Here is a 16,483-nt window from a genome sequence, read left to right on the forward strand (position 1 = left end):
GCCCTGTTGTATGTGGGCCGTGTGATTAATGTTGTACAATTACAGCTGTGAGACTGGCATGAGCTGGAGAAAGCCGTGTTGAGAGACACGAGGGCTTTGCTACACGGTTTAAAACAGAGATTAGATTACCATGAAAAAAAGCTTCTTTTGAATCACATATCACACTTGCTTGGAAAAAAAAAAAATCTGTATTGTGATCTTTTAATGAACCAGTCTTTTTTTCAGTTTCAGTTTTTCATTAGTTTTTTTTTTTCCTTTCAGTTTTGTAGGAAAAAATATATAAATAAAAAAAATGCAATTATGAAAACTGTGTGCAAATTACTTTGTGTTTTTATATGCAAATCAGTTTTTAATTTCAATGTTGATTAACTGTAACAGTACAAAAAAAAAACACTTCGGTGCAGCACTAGTAATGACGATAAAGCTTAGCCAGGGTCTGAGACTATTGTAAACCATTTCAGACCAGTTTAAATCATCTAAAACTGGAAACTGGTGTTTTGGTCTGGTCTCCTAGACTGGTCATTTGGCTGGTTTTAAAGACCCAACTAAGATCATCTTAAACCAATTCAACATGTATGCAGTATTGCATATATAGCTCAAGATAAATAGAAGAGATAAAGGCCTGACTGTGCTGTGCAGCACCAGGTTGAAGGTTTTTGAGCAAAGGTTCTTGTAAGTTGTCATCAACTCTTACCTCTACGATCACATACAATAAATTGATGTTATTTGACCATGGAGTGAACTGCCATTTCACAGCCAGTAAAAAAAATGTTTATGTGCCTTTGACGCACATGGAAACACTTACACCTGTAAACTCAAAGATCTTGAGGCTATACCTTAATTCAATTTATTTAAAACCAGTAAGCAATGCAGAAGGCTGAGTGCACTTAAGATGGAAAAATGATAAAGTCAAGAACAACACAATGGAGGAAGTCTGAGATCTTTCCAGGAAGAGGTACTCCAGAGTTAATAATCAGTGCCAGGCCTGAATATACACACTGTTGTATGGACTGAGAGCTGAGCTAGTGTCTGAACACTATTGTGATGATGGATAATCAAAACTGTAACTCAGAGTCTTACTGTCATATGAGCGAGAGAGAATCACACGTTGCTAGTTACAGTGACAGTCTGTATTCGGGCTGAAGAATGAGGCTGGTGCAAAGTTTCTGGCCTGGTTTTGCATGATGTAATGACGAGCAAGAGGGATATATGGAAGTAAATGTTTGAATTGCCAATGGGGAGTTCGAATCTGGTGGAAAACGTCCCAGAATGAAGCAACGAGTGCATTTACATTATGAAGAAGTCAACTGCAGTCACTATAAGCAATGTTATCGAGCCTAATCAGAAAAAAGAAAAAAGAGGTTCCCTATCGATACTCCACTCGTACTGCGTCTTGTTAAAGACGCTATGGGAAAAAGCATTTTTTCTCCTGAACTGAAGTCTTATTCAATCACGCAGAGAAACTGCACGGCTATTGGTTCGTGCAGTGTGTATAAAACGAACCAATGGGTCGGCAGCGGAGCTGCACGAGCCTATGGCGACGGAGCCTGCCAGATCCCTCCAGAATCGGCGGGGTTATCTGGCTATATAAGCGGCCGTTTCACCATAGGATCCTCAGATTTCTTCTCCTTCAGCGACGACTTCGCCCTCACTGATCCCAGTAGCCTGCTCGCCGTTGACACGCCTCGCAGCTGAACCAGCGACCTCGATCTGCAAGCTGAGATGAAATGTTCCAGCGCCGTGGAAATCCCGGTCTCGTTCGCTGCCGCCATCCGGCGATCACTCACGCAAATGTCCCCCAAATTTCAAATGTCCCCCTGCACGCCGATGACGGCCACAGTGAGTGCGTTTCCTGCTTGGGGAAATCCCACGCGGATGCCGCGCTCGCTGGCACTGATTGTTCTCACTGCGAGGACATCAGTCTCTGATGATCTGCGCTTGTGGATCACTCTCTTTTCAGAGAGCGACTCCGCCCCTCGCGCCCTCCCGTTTTCTTCCTCCCAGGGACCTGTGAGGAAAAACCAGCGGGGCAAAGGAGCTCAGCGCCTGGCTGAGAGCGAGCTCACGCCGGCTCAGATCCCGCGTGCCTCGCTCTCGCCACAAAGAGAGGTTTCTCCCATCCTTTTTCCCGCCCTGACCAGCGTCCCTCTGCGAGTGCGAGCGATCTGGTCTCGTTTGGGGGAAGTGACGAAGAGCTGGCAGCATGTCATTGGCAGCATGTCATTGGCAGCTTCGGACGCTGAGGAGCTGTCGGGCTCAGCTGTTGACTCTGCCCTCCCATGTTCGTCCGCGCCCAGCACAGCCAAACCCGGGATGGATACCGAGCTCTTCCGTTTCCTCTCGAGAGCAGTTGAAGAGCTGGGATTGGATTGGTCTCCACCGGAGAAGCCCTCTCGCAGCCGTCTCGACGAGTGGTTCCTGCCGGGGTGCCGTCAGGCCCCTCGTCAGCGACCCTCACCGTTCTTCCCTGAAGTTCACGACGAGCTCACGAGATCTTGGCGCTCCCCTTACTCTGCTCGCCTCCTTCCTTCCGCTTCATCCGCCCTCACTACAGTTGATGGCGCTGAAGAAAAGGGGTACGAGCAGATGCCCCAGCTAGATGAGTCAGTGGCTGCACACCTCTGCCCACCCACTGCCATCGGCTGGCCATGCAGGATCACTTCAGCGCTCGCTGGACGCTCCTACACTTCAGCTGGACAGGCGGCTTCGGCGCTTCACTCTATGGCGGTTTTCAGGTCTATCAGGCCAAACTCCTCTCTGCTGTGGACGAGTTTGAACCTGATCCTGCGACTCTCAGGGAACTGAGAAGTGCAACAGACCTGGCTCTGCGCACCACCAAGACCACCGCCCAGGCGATAGGACGGTCCATGGCCAGCCTAGTGGTGCTCGAGCGCCACATGTGGCTCACGCTGATGGAGATCAAGGACGCAGACAAGGTCCCCTTCCTTGATGCTCCGATTTCCCCCAGCGGCCTCTTTGGACCAGCGGTGGAAGGATTCGCTGAGTGCTTCAAGGAGGCACAGAAGGCGTCACAGGCCATGCGACACTTCCTGCCCAAGCGCTCGAGCTCTGCTGCTGTTAATAGTCGCCCTAAACCTGCGCCTCTTTTCACCCCGCTCATTGCCGGGTGCAGAGGACATTGTGTTTGTTGCAAATTCAGGGCCCGTAAAATGCAACCATCCGCTGTGATAGTGGAAAAAAGAAAACACAAACATTCTCAAAGAGAGAGCAGACTTCCTCTTCCTTCCCTCACGAGTGCCCTGCCTCCGTGCAGCCGATCGCTCAGGTTTATCCAGCCCCTTGTCACGCGAGGTAATAATAAAACGAGGTTACTCACTTCAATTCGCTCGAAGGCCCCCGCGCTTCAGCAGCGTGGTCTCCACCTCGGGGGAGGGCAAGAACGTTCACGTTCTGCGCTCAGAGGTGATGACGCTGTTGGAAAAAGGAGCCATAGAAATGGTTCCTCCAGCTCAGAGCGAATCAGGCTTTTACAGCCGTTACTTCCTCGTTCCCAAAAAGGATGGCGGCTTCTGGCCCATCCTCGATCTCAGACACCTGAATCGCGCCCTCGTGAAGAGGTATTTCAGGATGATCACGCTGAAGCAGATCCTCTCGCAGATTCGCACAGGGGACTGGTTCTGTTCTCTGGACCTGAAAGGCACATACTTTCACATCCAGATAGCCCCCCATCAGGTGGAGCTTTGAGTAGGTGCAGCTACTTTCGCACAGAACCCTCCTCCTCAGCCACTTAGAGCGCCTGGGGCTCAGGGTCAATTTTGCCAAGAGCGCACTGTTCCCCAGCCAACGAGTGTCGTTCCTGGAAACAGTACTGGACTCAGCTCAGATGAGAGCTGTGGTAGCGCCAGAACGCGCTCTGGCCATTCAAAAGCTTGCAGCCTCCTTCGAGAGCGGCACCACTCGCCCCCTCAGAGCGTTTCAGAGAATACTGCGCCTCATGGCCGCAGTATCGCCAGTGCTACAGTTGGGCCTGCTCCGCATGCGCCCCCTTCAGCCCTGGCCCCTTGAAAGAACCCACAATGGATGGAAAAGGGCGTGGCCATGGGTATGGTCTGCAACAGGAAAGTTGTCACGACAGACGCCTCCAACACGGGTTGGGGGGCGCTGTGCGAATGCAAACTGACCTTTGGCCTTTGGTCAAAGGCGGAGGAAGACCTCCACATCAACTGCTTGGAGATGCTAGCAGTATGTCGAGCCTGCCAGTTTTTCCTGACAGAGCTAATAGGCCGCCATGTGCTGATTCGCACAGACAACATGTCTGTGATGTCCTATATAAATCACCAGGGAGGTCTCTCCTCGAAGCGCCTCTTCATTCTAGTAGAACGCCTTCTGGAGTGGCTCAAACTGCGCTCGCTGAGAGCAGCACACCTACCGGGCAGATTGAACCAGGGAGCGGATATGTTATCTCGGAGCAATGTCCCCTCGTAAGAGTGGATGTTCCATCCGCTAACGGTTCAGTTGATTTGGAAGATATTTGACAAGGCCGAAGTAGACCTTTTCGCCTCCAAAGACAACTCTCACTGCCCAACTTATTATTCGAAGGTCAAGGACGCATTGGCCCACGACTGGCCCAACCTCCTCCTTTATGCAGTCCCTCCAATCGCCCTGATTCCACAGGTCATCAGGCGGATCAGGGAACAAGGACACAAGGTTTTATTGGTGGCTCCTCTATGGGAAAACCAACTTTGGTTGTCGGAGCTGACTCAGCTGCTGACTGCAGCCCCCTGGCCCGTACCCCTGAGACGAGAACTTCTCTCTCAGGCGAACGGTACAATATGGCACCCCCGGCCCGAACTGTGCGCCCTTCACCTTTGGCCGCTCAACGGGAGCCTACCAGCCTCCCAGAGCGAGTGCTAAACACCATTTCTGAGGCTAGAGCCCCGTCTACGAAATGCCTCTATGCCCTTAAGTGGACGGTTTTCTCCGCTTGGTGCCTGAACCGTGGTGACCCTTCTAGTTAGCGGTGATTCTGTCCTTACTGCAGGAGCTGCTGGATAAAGGACGTTCTCCCTCTGCACTCAAGGTGTTCGTAGCAGCTATATCGGCCTTTCACGCCCCTATAGCAGGCCGATCAGTGGGCAGAGACAATACAATTGTCCGCTTCCTGAGGGGAGCTACGAGGCTGAATCCGCCTCGGCCCCTTACCGTCCCTACATGAGACCTACCCACTGTACTGAGGGCCCTGAAAGGTCCTCCTTTCGAGCCGCTACAGTCTACGAAGCTTCGGTCACTGTCGCTGAAGACTGCTCTGCTATTAGCACTAGCGTCGGTTAAGCGAGTAGGGGACCTACAGGTGCTCTCTATTAGCCCTGCCTGCCTGGAATTTGGGCCCAACGACTCCAAGGTCGTCCTGAAACCAACGCATGGATACGTACCTAAGGTACTTTCGACTCCATTCAGAGCCCAGGTCATTACATTCTCCGCGCTTCCTCCCTCTGAGGAGGACCGGGAGGTGTCCTTGTTATGTCCTGTCAAAGCTTTGAGGATCTACTTTGAGCGTTCCGCTTCCTTCAGGCGTACGAAACAGCTCTTTTTTAGCTTCGGTAACCGTGCCAAAGGGCATCCGGTCACGAAGCAAAGACTCTCTAAGTGGATAGTGGATGCTGTTAAGCTGGCGTACTCTTCCTTGGGCCTACAATGCCCCATTGGAGTACGAGCCCATTCGACTAGAGGCACCGCCTCGTCATGGGCCTGGTCTAGTGGTGTGTCCATTACAGAGATTTGTGCGGCGTCCAGCTGGGCTCGCCACCCACATTTGCTAGGTTTTATAACCTGGATGTACCGGCCTTACAGGCCAGGGTCCTCTCTGCTTAGATGAGCGTAGATTATACCGCTGTGGGAATACTCCTGACAGAGAATCCTTAACCGCGAGTCGCTCAAGCTCTCTGGTGGGTTCCTTGCATACTTCGGTCCTAATCGTACCTAGTATGTAAGAGTTTCATGGAACGATCACTCAGGCCGTGTATGACCTCGATGAGTTTAGCTCGCTTTAGCCTGGAGTAGACTGTTACACTTCCCTAGGAGCCTTTACATGCTTATGGAAGTGCATTGGGCAATCGTTCCTCTACCTTGGCACGGCGTGATTGAATTGTGTTCCCATAGCGTTTTTAACAAGACGCAGTACGAGTGGAGTATCGATAGGGAACGTACTCGGTTACTATCGTAACCACGGTTCCCTGAGATACGGAGCGAGTACTGCGTACTTTGCCGTGCCAGGTCGTCGCTTCAGTCGCCTGAGGATCCTATGGTAAAACGGCCGCTTATATAGCCAGATAACCCCGCCCATTCTGGTGGGATTTGGCGGGCTCCGTCGCCATAGGCTCGTGCAGCTCCGCTGCCGACCCATTGGTTCGTTTTATACACACTGCACGAACCAATAGCCGTGCAGTTTTAATGCGTGATTGAATAAGACTTCAGTTCAGGAGAAAAAAGGATTTTTCCCATAGCGTCTTTAACAAGACGCAGTACTCATTCCTTATATCAGGGAACCGAGGTTACGACAGTTTGTAAGTGTTAAGACACTGGTTGCATCTAAAATTTTTAAATGGGTTAAAAAATTAAATAATTTTATGATAAAAAACTACTGAGAGAAAAACATCTAATTAAACATGCATTCTTATTTAAGTTTTTTTTTAAATGTTAAAGAATATTAAATATTATTACAAATATATTAAGCAGAACACAGTCAAATGTGCATAATTTTTCAATTTAAAATAAGGGTTTTCTATTTTACTAAACATTAAAATACAATTTAATTCTGTGATACAAAGCTGAATTTTCATCAGCTATTACTCCAGTCTTCAGTGTCACATGATCCTTCAGAAATCATTCATGCTGATTTATTAACAATGTTGGAAATAATCGAAATAATTGTAAAAAAAAATAAAGAAAAAAGTACTGATCCCAAACTTTTGAACGGCAGTGTATATATATATTAAGACCAATTATACATATATGTCTATACATTATACATACATTAATACATTTCTTTTTTATTTAATACAGATAAAACAAATATAACATTTTGAACAGAATGCTCACAAACGCAATGAATTTACTATCTCTCTAAATAAATTTCTTATGTGATTATGGGACAATTTTTCAAAGAGGTAAAGTTTTGCAAGAAAAAGGTCTAGATGAAGAGATTTATAGTGCAATGGGAAAAGGATAAATTGTCCAGTCTTCAGGCTGTGATTCAATACTTGTCGGTGTCACCTTCTACTTTTGATATGCGATCACTCTGATCTGCGTCGGGTGATATTCTAATTTCCCAGTAGCGGAGGAGTTTTGAGCCGAGCAGAGTTTGTATTTTTGGCGCGACCAGCTGCGGGATAATAAGTGTGTGAAATTGGAGCTGGTGTTGAATTAACGGTGAGGGGCTCTGGGAGAAGAAAAGATCAATCTCATTGGCTTTCATAAAATTGCATTCCATTTTTCCTCCTTCATTATAGTGTGGGACGAGCAGAATGGAGATACCTATGCGGTGAGTATCCAGAGAAATGAGAGCACTCTGCTTTATTTGATTTTCGTTTTAGTAATATAAAAACGATATCCCATTCGAGAGAACGCCGCACTTCTGTTAGCGCCGACTTTTATTGGCGAGGGTTCCTGGAAATGACTTTACTCCTAATTTAGGTGCACAATTTGATGGGATGGAAAAATGTAATCATATTTTATTTAGATTTATCTCTGGACTGACTTCTCGGTTTTCATGTTGACAAAATCAAACCTTTTAAAAGTAATTTATACACACAAATATATTGTGTGTGTGTGTGTGTGTGTGTGTGTGTATGTATATATATATATATATATATATATATATATATATATATAATTCAAACATTTGGGATCATTAAGCTTTTTATTTTTATCTTTTAAGAAGTCTCGTGCTCATCAAGGCTGCATTTATTTGATCAAAAACAGTAAAACAGCAATATTGTGAAATATCAATCAAATTTAAAATCACTCTTTACTGTTGTATTAATCCTGATCCTTCAGAAATCATTATGCTGATTTATTAACAACTTTAGAAAGAGTTGTGCTACTTAATTTAATTAATTGTAATTAATTGATTCTTTGATTAATAAAAAATAATAATAATAACAATATTTATTCAAAATAGAAATCTTTTGTAACAATATTTTTTATCAAATTAACATTCTTGCTGAATAAAATTTCTTACTGACCCCAAACTTTTAAACAGTAGTGTATATTGTTGCAAAAGATTTCTATTTTGAATGAATGACACTGAATACTGTAATAATGGCTGATGATGATATATTATGGTATATTATGATTATTATTATTTACTACAAATGAAACAGTTGTAGCCTAAAAATGCATTTGAAGGAACCGGGCACCCATATGTTCTAAAATACAAATTAGCTTAAAAAAAAGTTAAAAAAATATTTCCATAATCCTTCATATGCATTTAGACTTTTATGCATGTTTGCAATCTTTCCGAGAGTTAAATTAATTAATTTTGTTGACCTAGGACTCTCAGGTGGTTAGCGTTGACCACCTCAAGACTGCTTCCATCTGCATAATTACTGAGCAGGCATGGCCAAACAGGAGGACAGGAGAGCAGTGTATTTTCATAAATCTGCATATGTCACCTGCACAGCTGACTGCTTCTGACACCAGCTATGAGTCACCAGCCACACACCTGCAAACACTAACTCACACGCACACACTGCACTCATTAGAACCTCTTCACTGTTGTATGATGTACTTACAACCACACTTGTATCAGTAAGGAAGGGTTATGTTTCATTTTAAGGGTATAATGAAATGTACTGACCTACTAAATTCAGCTTATGTTATGTTACCAATGTTCCCTACAAACATAAGCAATTTTGTGGTGTAAACAACTCATAAAATTCTGTCTCATAATCCTATAGCACAGGATTTTTTTTTTTCCCTTACTGGACTGCCACTATCATTACTAGCAGTAAGAGCCGAGGGTGTGTGTGTGGGGGGGGATCTTTAAAATATCCTTTTTTTTCCCCATTTAGAACTGCCCTTCGGAAGCAACAAAAGATACCTGGTTTCCCGGAAGACAAATTAAGCACAATTTACCTGGATCTTCTAATTAAAAAAATTAAATTATAATATCACTTGAATATCAAGGTTCTAAATGCATTCTAAATGTTCCCCCCGGCTCTTAATGCATTGTGTTTCCTTCTGGAGCATCAGTGAATGTTTGAACCTTTTTTAATAGTTGTGAGTCCCTCAAGTGTCCTCAGTGTGAAAAGATGGATCTCAAAATCATACAGTCACTGCTGGAAAGGGTTCAAATATGCAAAAGATGCTGGCAAATTGAAGAATCTGCAGGACATGGAGGGTTTTTCTGAAGAACAGTGCTCAGTTTAACTGTTCAGAACAAACAAGGGACTCATGAACAACCATCACAAAACAAAAAAAACATCCAGGTAACCACACACAGTATTAAGAACCAAGGGTTCCCAAACGTTTGAAGGGGGTTATTTTAATAATTTTAGCAATTTTTTTGTCTTGTGGACTATATGTAAACATCTTTTATGTAAAATATCTTACTCAGGACAGTACTAAATAAAAAATAACATGCATTTTGTATGATCTCTCTTATTTTGTTAACATTATTCACATTTTCTGCAAGGGGTTCCAAAATTTTTGCATGCCACTGTGTGTGTGTGTGTGTGTGTGTGTGTGTAACCCAAAGGTTGTGGGTTCAAGTCTCAGGTCCGGCAGGGATTGTAGGTGGGGGGAGTGAATAACCAACACTCTCTCCACCCTCAATACCACGACTGAGGTGAGACCCTTGAACAAGGCACCGAACCCCCAACTGCTCCCCGGGCACCGCAGCATTGGCTGCCCACTGCTCCGGGTGTATGTTCACTACTGTGTGTACACTTGGATGGGTTAAATACAGAGCACAAATTCAGAGTATGGGTCACCATACTTGGCCACACACCACTTCCCTTCCCCTATATATATATCTATTTATTATTATTATTCTACATACTTGTTTTCATAAAAAAAAAAAAAAACTTGCTACATATAGCGGTTACATCTAGGCTAACCGAGACTTGGCATAGCACTTGCATATTGTTTCTCTTTTGTTGGTTTTGATTGCTTCTATTGTCCTCAAATAAAAATAAAATAAATAAATAAAATAAAATAAAAAATGGTGTTCTTTGAACTTTTATTTCAGAAAATATTAAGCAGCACAACCATTTTTAAAATTGAAAGTATCAAGAAATATTTCTTGAACACCAAATCAGCTTTAGAATGATTTCTGAAAGCTGACTCTGATGACTTTACTGCATTTTTTGATCAAATAAATGTAGCCTTGATGAGCATAAGAGACTTTTCAAAATAAATAAATAAAATAAACCAAATGTGTACTAACCCCAAATACCTGAACAGTAGTCTGTGTACAAACTCATACACACATACTTTACATACAAATTTCTTTGAATCTATGAATACGAATGAGTTTGCCCCGGACAGTTTTCTTCTGTAGTAGCTATACTACCTGCAAGGATTTTGAGCATAGAGCTCGCAGCAAATAAGCTTCATGCAAGCCAAGTGTACTTCTCTGACTGAATGATCACGCTTTCGCAAACAAGCATGCTAATGCATTGCTTATATTTCGGTTTACTAGGAAAGTTATTTGCACATGTGCGAAGTTGTGCGCGTAAGTGAGTGTGTTTGGTGTGTTGTGCTGTGCTGACAGGAGCATATTCAGGGTAATAGAAGTGCACAGTGGTTACAGGGTGACTCAGTAAAGCGGAACTGAGCTCTGTCTCTATGTGCATGGATCGCTGGGTCCCTAGATGACAGAATGCCTCAGCGCTCTTCCCAATTGAATAGAAGAGAATAGAAATATTGAAACTCTGAGCGAGATTGGCCAGCTTGCCAAGCTGGTGATAAAATATATATTTTTCCATTGGAAAAACGCGTACTTCTCGTTGCATTTTTGGCCTGATGACAGAGCTTTCACCTTGTTTCTTTGTCTGTCAGCGTAATGGTGTTGAGTGGTGTTCTATTTCAGTGTAATCATGTTCTGTAGCTTAAGTAAATTGAAATTCAAAGGGAACAATCTTTTGTAAGGACTGCCACCACTCTCACTGTTCTAATTACATGGATCAATGGCTCCCCCCCAAACACAAAAACTTGGAACACAGCGGTCAAACCGGCTCCAAATCGGTGACTGTGCGCAAACTCAACAGTCATCAGTCGCACACACAAACACAAACGTTCACAAAAAAAAAAAAAAATCATCGTCACGCAAACTGCAGCATCCGCAGTACTGTCTTGGCAGACTACGGTGCCCATTCTTCCTCTTTTAGCTGTGCAACCGGTTGACACAACTGTCAATTTGGGAAGAGGAGATGGAAAAGAAAGGCACTTTGGCAGAGGTGCTAGATTCCCACAGGAACCCAGCTAGACATTACTGAGATCCCAGAGGAGTTGAAGAAAAGCTTGAAGACATTACGACGCATCTCAGAGGAGACACGGTCCAGTGAATTGTGACAATCAAGAAGAACAGTTGTTTTGCTTTTTTGAACGAGGACTGACAATCTTCGCAAGACTCCATGAGATCCCACAGAGCCTGATTAGCCAATCAAATCACTCCTGCCGTTTTGTTAAAACAAATCTTTCAGGATTTCTTTCAGGTGACATGGCTGGAATTTACAGTCTTAACCTTAAATGTCAAAATATAACTGATAAATGTTAATTATTAGGTCTAAAATGCTTCATTATCAAAATATAAATAATGGCTGTTTCTTTCATAGTGCAATATTTAGTGACTTCTGAAATGATGACAACAACGTAAAAAAAAACAAATAATAATAATAAATTTTATTTGTAATGCGCCTTTCTTAAACTCAAAGCGCTACAACATCTACAAACAAAATAACAAATCAACCAAAACTACATAATATCAAAATAAAATCACAGTAAATAATCACAAATTAAAAGCTTTACTAAAAAGATGCGACTTAAGAAGTTTCTTGAAACAATCTAAGGCAGCCGCATTCCTAATGAACGCAGGTAATGCGTTCCATAGCTTAGGCCCGTTATAAGAAAAAGCCCTCCCCCCCATGGTTTTTAATTTACAACGAGGCTGATACAAGAAGAGACAACCAGCAGAGCGAAGAGAGCGAGGAGGAGTAGAAAGAGTGACCAAATCACAGATGCACAGCTTTATAGGTTAAAATCAGAGTTTTAAAATCAATACTTGATTGAACCGGGAGCCAATGAAGTTGCTGGAGCACTGGGGTAATGTGATGGCGTGCAGATGTATAAGTCAAAACTCGCGCAGCTGAGTTTTGTATATATTGCAATCTCTTAACAGAACTTGCTGGTAAACCCCCAAAGAGAGAATTACAATAATCAAGCCGTGATGTGATGAAGGCATGAATAAGCCTCTCAGCATCAGGCCTGGAAAGAAAGGGTCTAATGCGAGCAATGTTACGAAGATGGAAAAAAGCAACTTTAGTTATGTTTTTGAAATGAGAATTAAAAGTCATCTGAGCATCAAAAATAACGCCTAAATTACGCACCTGGGCATGAGGAGATATTTGAGTATTGTCAACTGAAAGTTTAAAATTACTTTTAATATATATATTAAACATAATACACAAACATGACAACCGCATAACAAAACCAAAATAACTTCTGAAAACTTCAAGTAGTCAAAAACACATGTATTCTTAATAATATTCTGTGCACAACTACTGTAGTTGTCAGTGTTGGGGGAAAGTTACTTTTAAAAGTAATGCATTACAATATTGTGTTACTCCCTAAAGAGTAACTAATTATTTTACTTAGTAACTTTTTATGGAAAGTAATGCATTACGTTACTTTTTAAATCTGTGCAGGGCTTGTTTGTTTGTTTTTAATATAAAAAAGTTATTGTTTTACATATGTAAAAACCCTTTGTACAGTAGAGGGCACAGCTCAAACAAATTGCTTTAAGAATATGACACAGGAGAAGAAAGTTCAACACTATTCAGCAATAACAAAAATTAAACAAATGTGATAGATAGCAACTGATTGATAGCTATAACAATCTAATGATAGAATGAACAAACAATAGATAGAATGATTGATCGATCAATAGACAGAACAAATGATCAAGCGAAAAATAGAACGAACAAACAATGGATGTATGGATGGATGGACAATTTGGTGGTTGTTTAAGAGTAGCACATCAATTTCAAGCAGTTCAACACATTCAGGCTATTTTGTGGACCAGTTATGAATATCAAGGATGATACTACTACTATTACTACTACTATCTCTCATGACTTCTTGCCTGTTTTCCACAATCAGTGTAGTACAAGCACCTCATACTTCTTTTCCATCCTGCTTGAGCGAAGCCACTGTCTGCCTGCTCTCACTGCAGAACTGACCTCTGCAGCATGTTTGGTCCCCTGTCTGATTACTATTCACACGCAGTACAGGACCTCTGGACATCTCTGAGCTGAACACCACATAGTGGATTGCATTTTTTCCATTTATTTTATTCATTTCTCATGTTAGGCTTGAGGGATGGGTGGGTTACAACTCTGCCAAGCAACACATTGTTTATGACTTATCTGAATTAATATGTTGTTGTTCTCAAAACACTCATGTTGTTGCCTTTTTCATGCAAGGCAGTGTAGGAGTATCCTGTGGGGACGCACATGCTTAATGTGTAATTAGACTGTAATTTCATTAATCACTCTGATTCTCGGGGATCTCAGGAGAGTTTCATTGTGCGAACGTGGAGACCTGTGAGGAAACGACTCCTTTATTAGCAGTTCTCGCTCTCTGCTTTTCTTTTTCTGCTGTCACACGAGTGTTGGCCATTCTAAAGTTTTTGATAATCTGTCTTAACTGCCTCTGAAAAATATGATGCAGACAGAAAATGTCTGGATGGCGGTGTTGTCTGCCAGAATCTTGACATGAATTTTTATGCAGAAAGTTCTACGCAGCTGCAGCCGTTATGAGAAGCAGCCACTAGAAGAGACTGGAATCACAAAGGCTTTGTAAACATCCTCACAATCAAACAGAATAATTGATGAGCACCAGATCATTTTGATGTTTTGTTTGGACACTGGAGCCTTTATTTCCTTTTTTTAATAAATGAAAAAGTATTGTGCATGATGAGAATAATGAACAATCAACATTCACCCGAGGCCCTCGAGAACTGTTCTTTCTCCAGCTGGTGTACACATGTGGCTCAGACAGCCACGGTGTGTGAAAGAGAGAAAGCGAGAGGAAGCCAAAAAAATTTAAATTCCACAACCAAACCTGCACCTTCTCATTCACAGATGATGACATCATTGCCGTACCTTGCAGCAGAGGAACGTCTTTGAGGAACCCTCCACTGTACTCCACCTGGAGCTCATTCTCCTGAAATCCCGGTACACATTCAGCCTTCTCTTCCTCTTCCTGCGCTCCAGTGCATACAACCTGAAACAGAAAGACAGATTTCCATTGAATAACTGAATACAGTGGACAATTTTAACGTTTCTTAGATCATAAATCTGCTTATATATTTGCAAATATTGAAATAATTGCATTTATATTTGTATTAGAATTCAGTCATACATTTTTTTCAGAACTAGAATTATAATTGTTGCTGCCTTCAGAGTTATAATGAATTTGCCATCTGTTTCATGTCATGTTAGTTTTACCCAACAACCTAAGATAAATATATAGCTTCAAAAGGCATCAACACTTTACACAGCATAAGAAATATAGTTATGAAACTTTTTAAACCTCAAAAACTTTCCTTATGCGAAATGATCACTTTTTTAAACTCAACTTAGCAGAATAATTGTCATCATTCTAGTCTGTATGCGATTCAAAAATGTAATTTTCATGCAAAGCCGAACGTCTTTGCAATGCTTGACTTTCTGCTCTTCCACATTTGTATCTGCGTGACAAAAGTAAATTCGCCCGTAAACCATCTTTAGTTTAACAAATACAATCAAATGTAACTAGAGTTTCATATTTTTCTCACCATGCCAACATTCAGTGCACTTTTCTTACTTTTATTTTATTCTCAGAACTACATAGTCAAGGTTTTCTATGTAAAGGATTTATACAACCTGATTTTGCCTTATTACTTCTTTTGAAAGAGCAAAAACCCCTTATGTTTTTCCTGTTCTTAGTCAAAAACAACTTCAACTGCACTGCTAAAAACAAGTGTACTGACCAAATCTGGAGTATTGTAATTCACATAGATCAACAAGACCATTTTCTGTCAAACCTACATTGACTAAATTGACAAGAGCACAATGATTCTGCTGAGGGCTTTTCTGGTCAATTATACCAATTTTAGGTTGCCTTCCACTTAGGAAAGCAAAGCTTGTCTTCATTAAGAATTAAAGGTAATCATCCAGCTTTTAAAACCTGGAGGAAATTGCTTTTTCCCCTTTGTAAGGACCAGTCAGCCATGCAGCACCAACCTTTCTGTCCATCTTCCTCTTTTACTTCCAGCAACATTATTACTCTTTCACACCTATTTTTGCTTTCCATCAATCACCCTTTCAGCTGGAGGGAAACAGGGATTCTTTCTGGCAATGACGCACCCCGCATCCCAAGCTTGAATACACAGCCCTGTTCCTCCTCTCAGTTCTACATAGTACATAACAACTCAAGACACACAGACAGAATTTCAGAGATCCACTCGAGAGGTCCTTCCTAGAGAATACATTCAACACAGATTCACTACATCAGAAACACAGAGCATAAATCATCAGCCGCGCTGTCTAAAACGTAAATATTTTAGATTAGATAACCCATTCATGAATAATGAAGGTTTTGGCTTCGTTTCTCCCTTTGTGATTTAGTAAAACCCAATGCTTTCTTCACAATCATTCTTTATGAAAGGATATGAACACAGCTGCTTTGTAGCTAAAAAAAAGCTATTCTTTCTAACTTTAAAGAAAGTAGCATTATCATACACAGGGCCGGCTCACACTAAAAGACGATATAGGATACATATCAGTCCTAGGTGAATAATAGGTGAACCCACAGGGCAAGCGGAAAAGAGGCAGACCAAGAAACATATGGCACCGAAAAATGGAGGCAGATATAAAGACCATGAATATGACCTGGAACCAACTAGAGAAGAGAGCCCTGGACAGAGACTCTTGGAGATCCCTTGTTGGCGGCCTATGCCCCAGAAGGGGTAGTAGGCATAAGATAATACAAAAAGCACATGTACATTCAACAGAATGCCTTCTGTCTTTCCAAACTGCAGCCTTGTTCTGGTACTCTGCGTTTCGCCGAGGTCTCTTTAGTTATTATTGAAGCTAATATCCAAGTCAATTATAGAAGATCAGTCAAAAATGTCGAAGCGTCGGTTTGATTTGCGGAGTTGGAGAGCATAGGACGGCAAGGGCCTTGTAAGGAGCCAGCTGGGACACAGAATGCACATTAAGAGGGCAGCTCTCAAACAGCTGCTGCACCTCACTGTGTG

At 42.4% G+C, this 16,483-nt stretch overlaps 1 protein-coding gene across 2 annotated transcripts in view; it reads right to left on the bottom strand.

Moving 5' to 3' along the window:
- LOC306842925 (cadherin-13-like) overlaps positions 1-16,483 on the bottom strand; it is a 311,991-nt gene that overhangs the window by 217,720 nt on the left and 77,788 nt on the right. For both annotated transcript variants that reach the window (XM_079374136.1, XM_079374137.1), the window contains exon 2: positions 14,346-14,466. In XM_079374136.1, coding sequence (XP_079230262.1) covers positions 14,346-14,466 — 121 coding nt within the window. The remainder of the gene's footprint in view (positions 1-14,345; positions 14,467-16,483) is intronic.

Source organism: Barbus barbus (assembly GCF_936440315.1).
Source record: "Barbus barbus genome assembly, chromosome: 23".
NCBI lineage: Eukaryota > Metazoa > Chordata > Actinopteri > Cypriniformes > Cyprinidae > Barbus > Barbus barbus.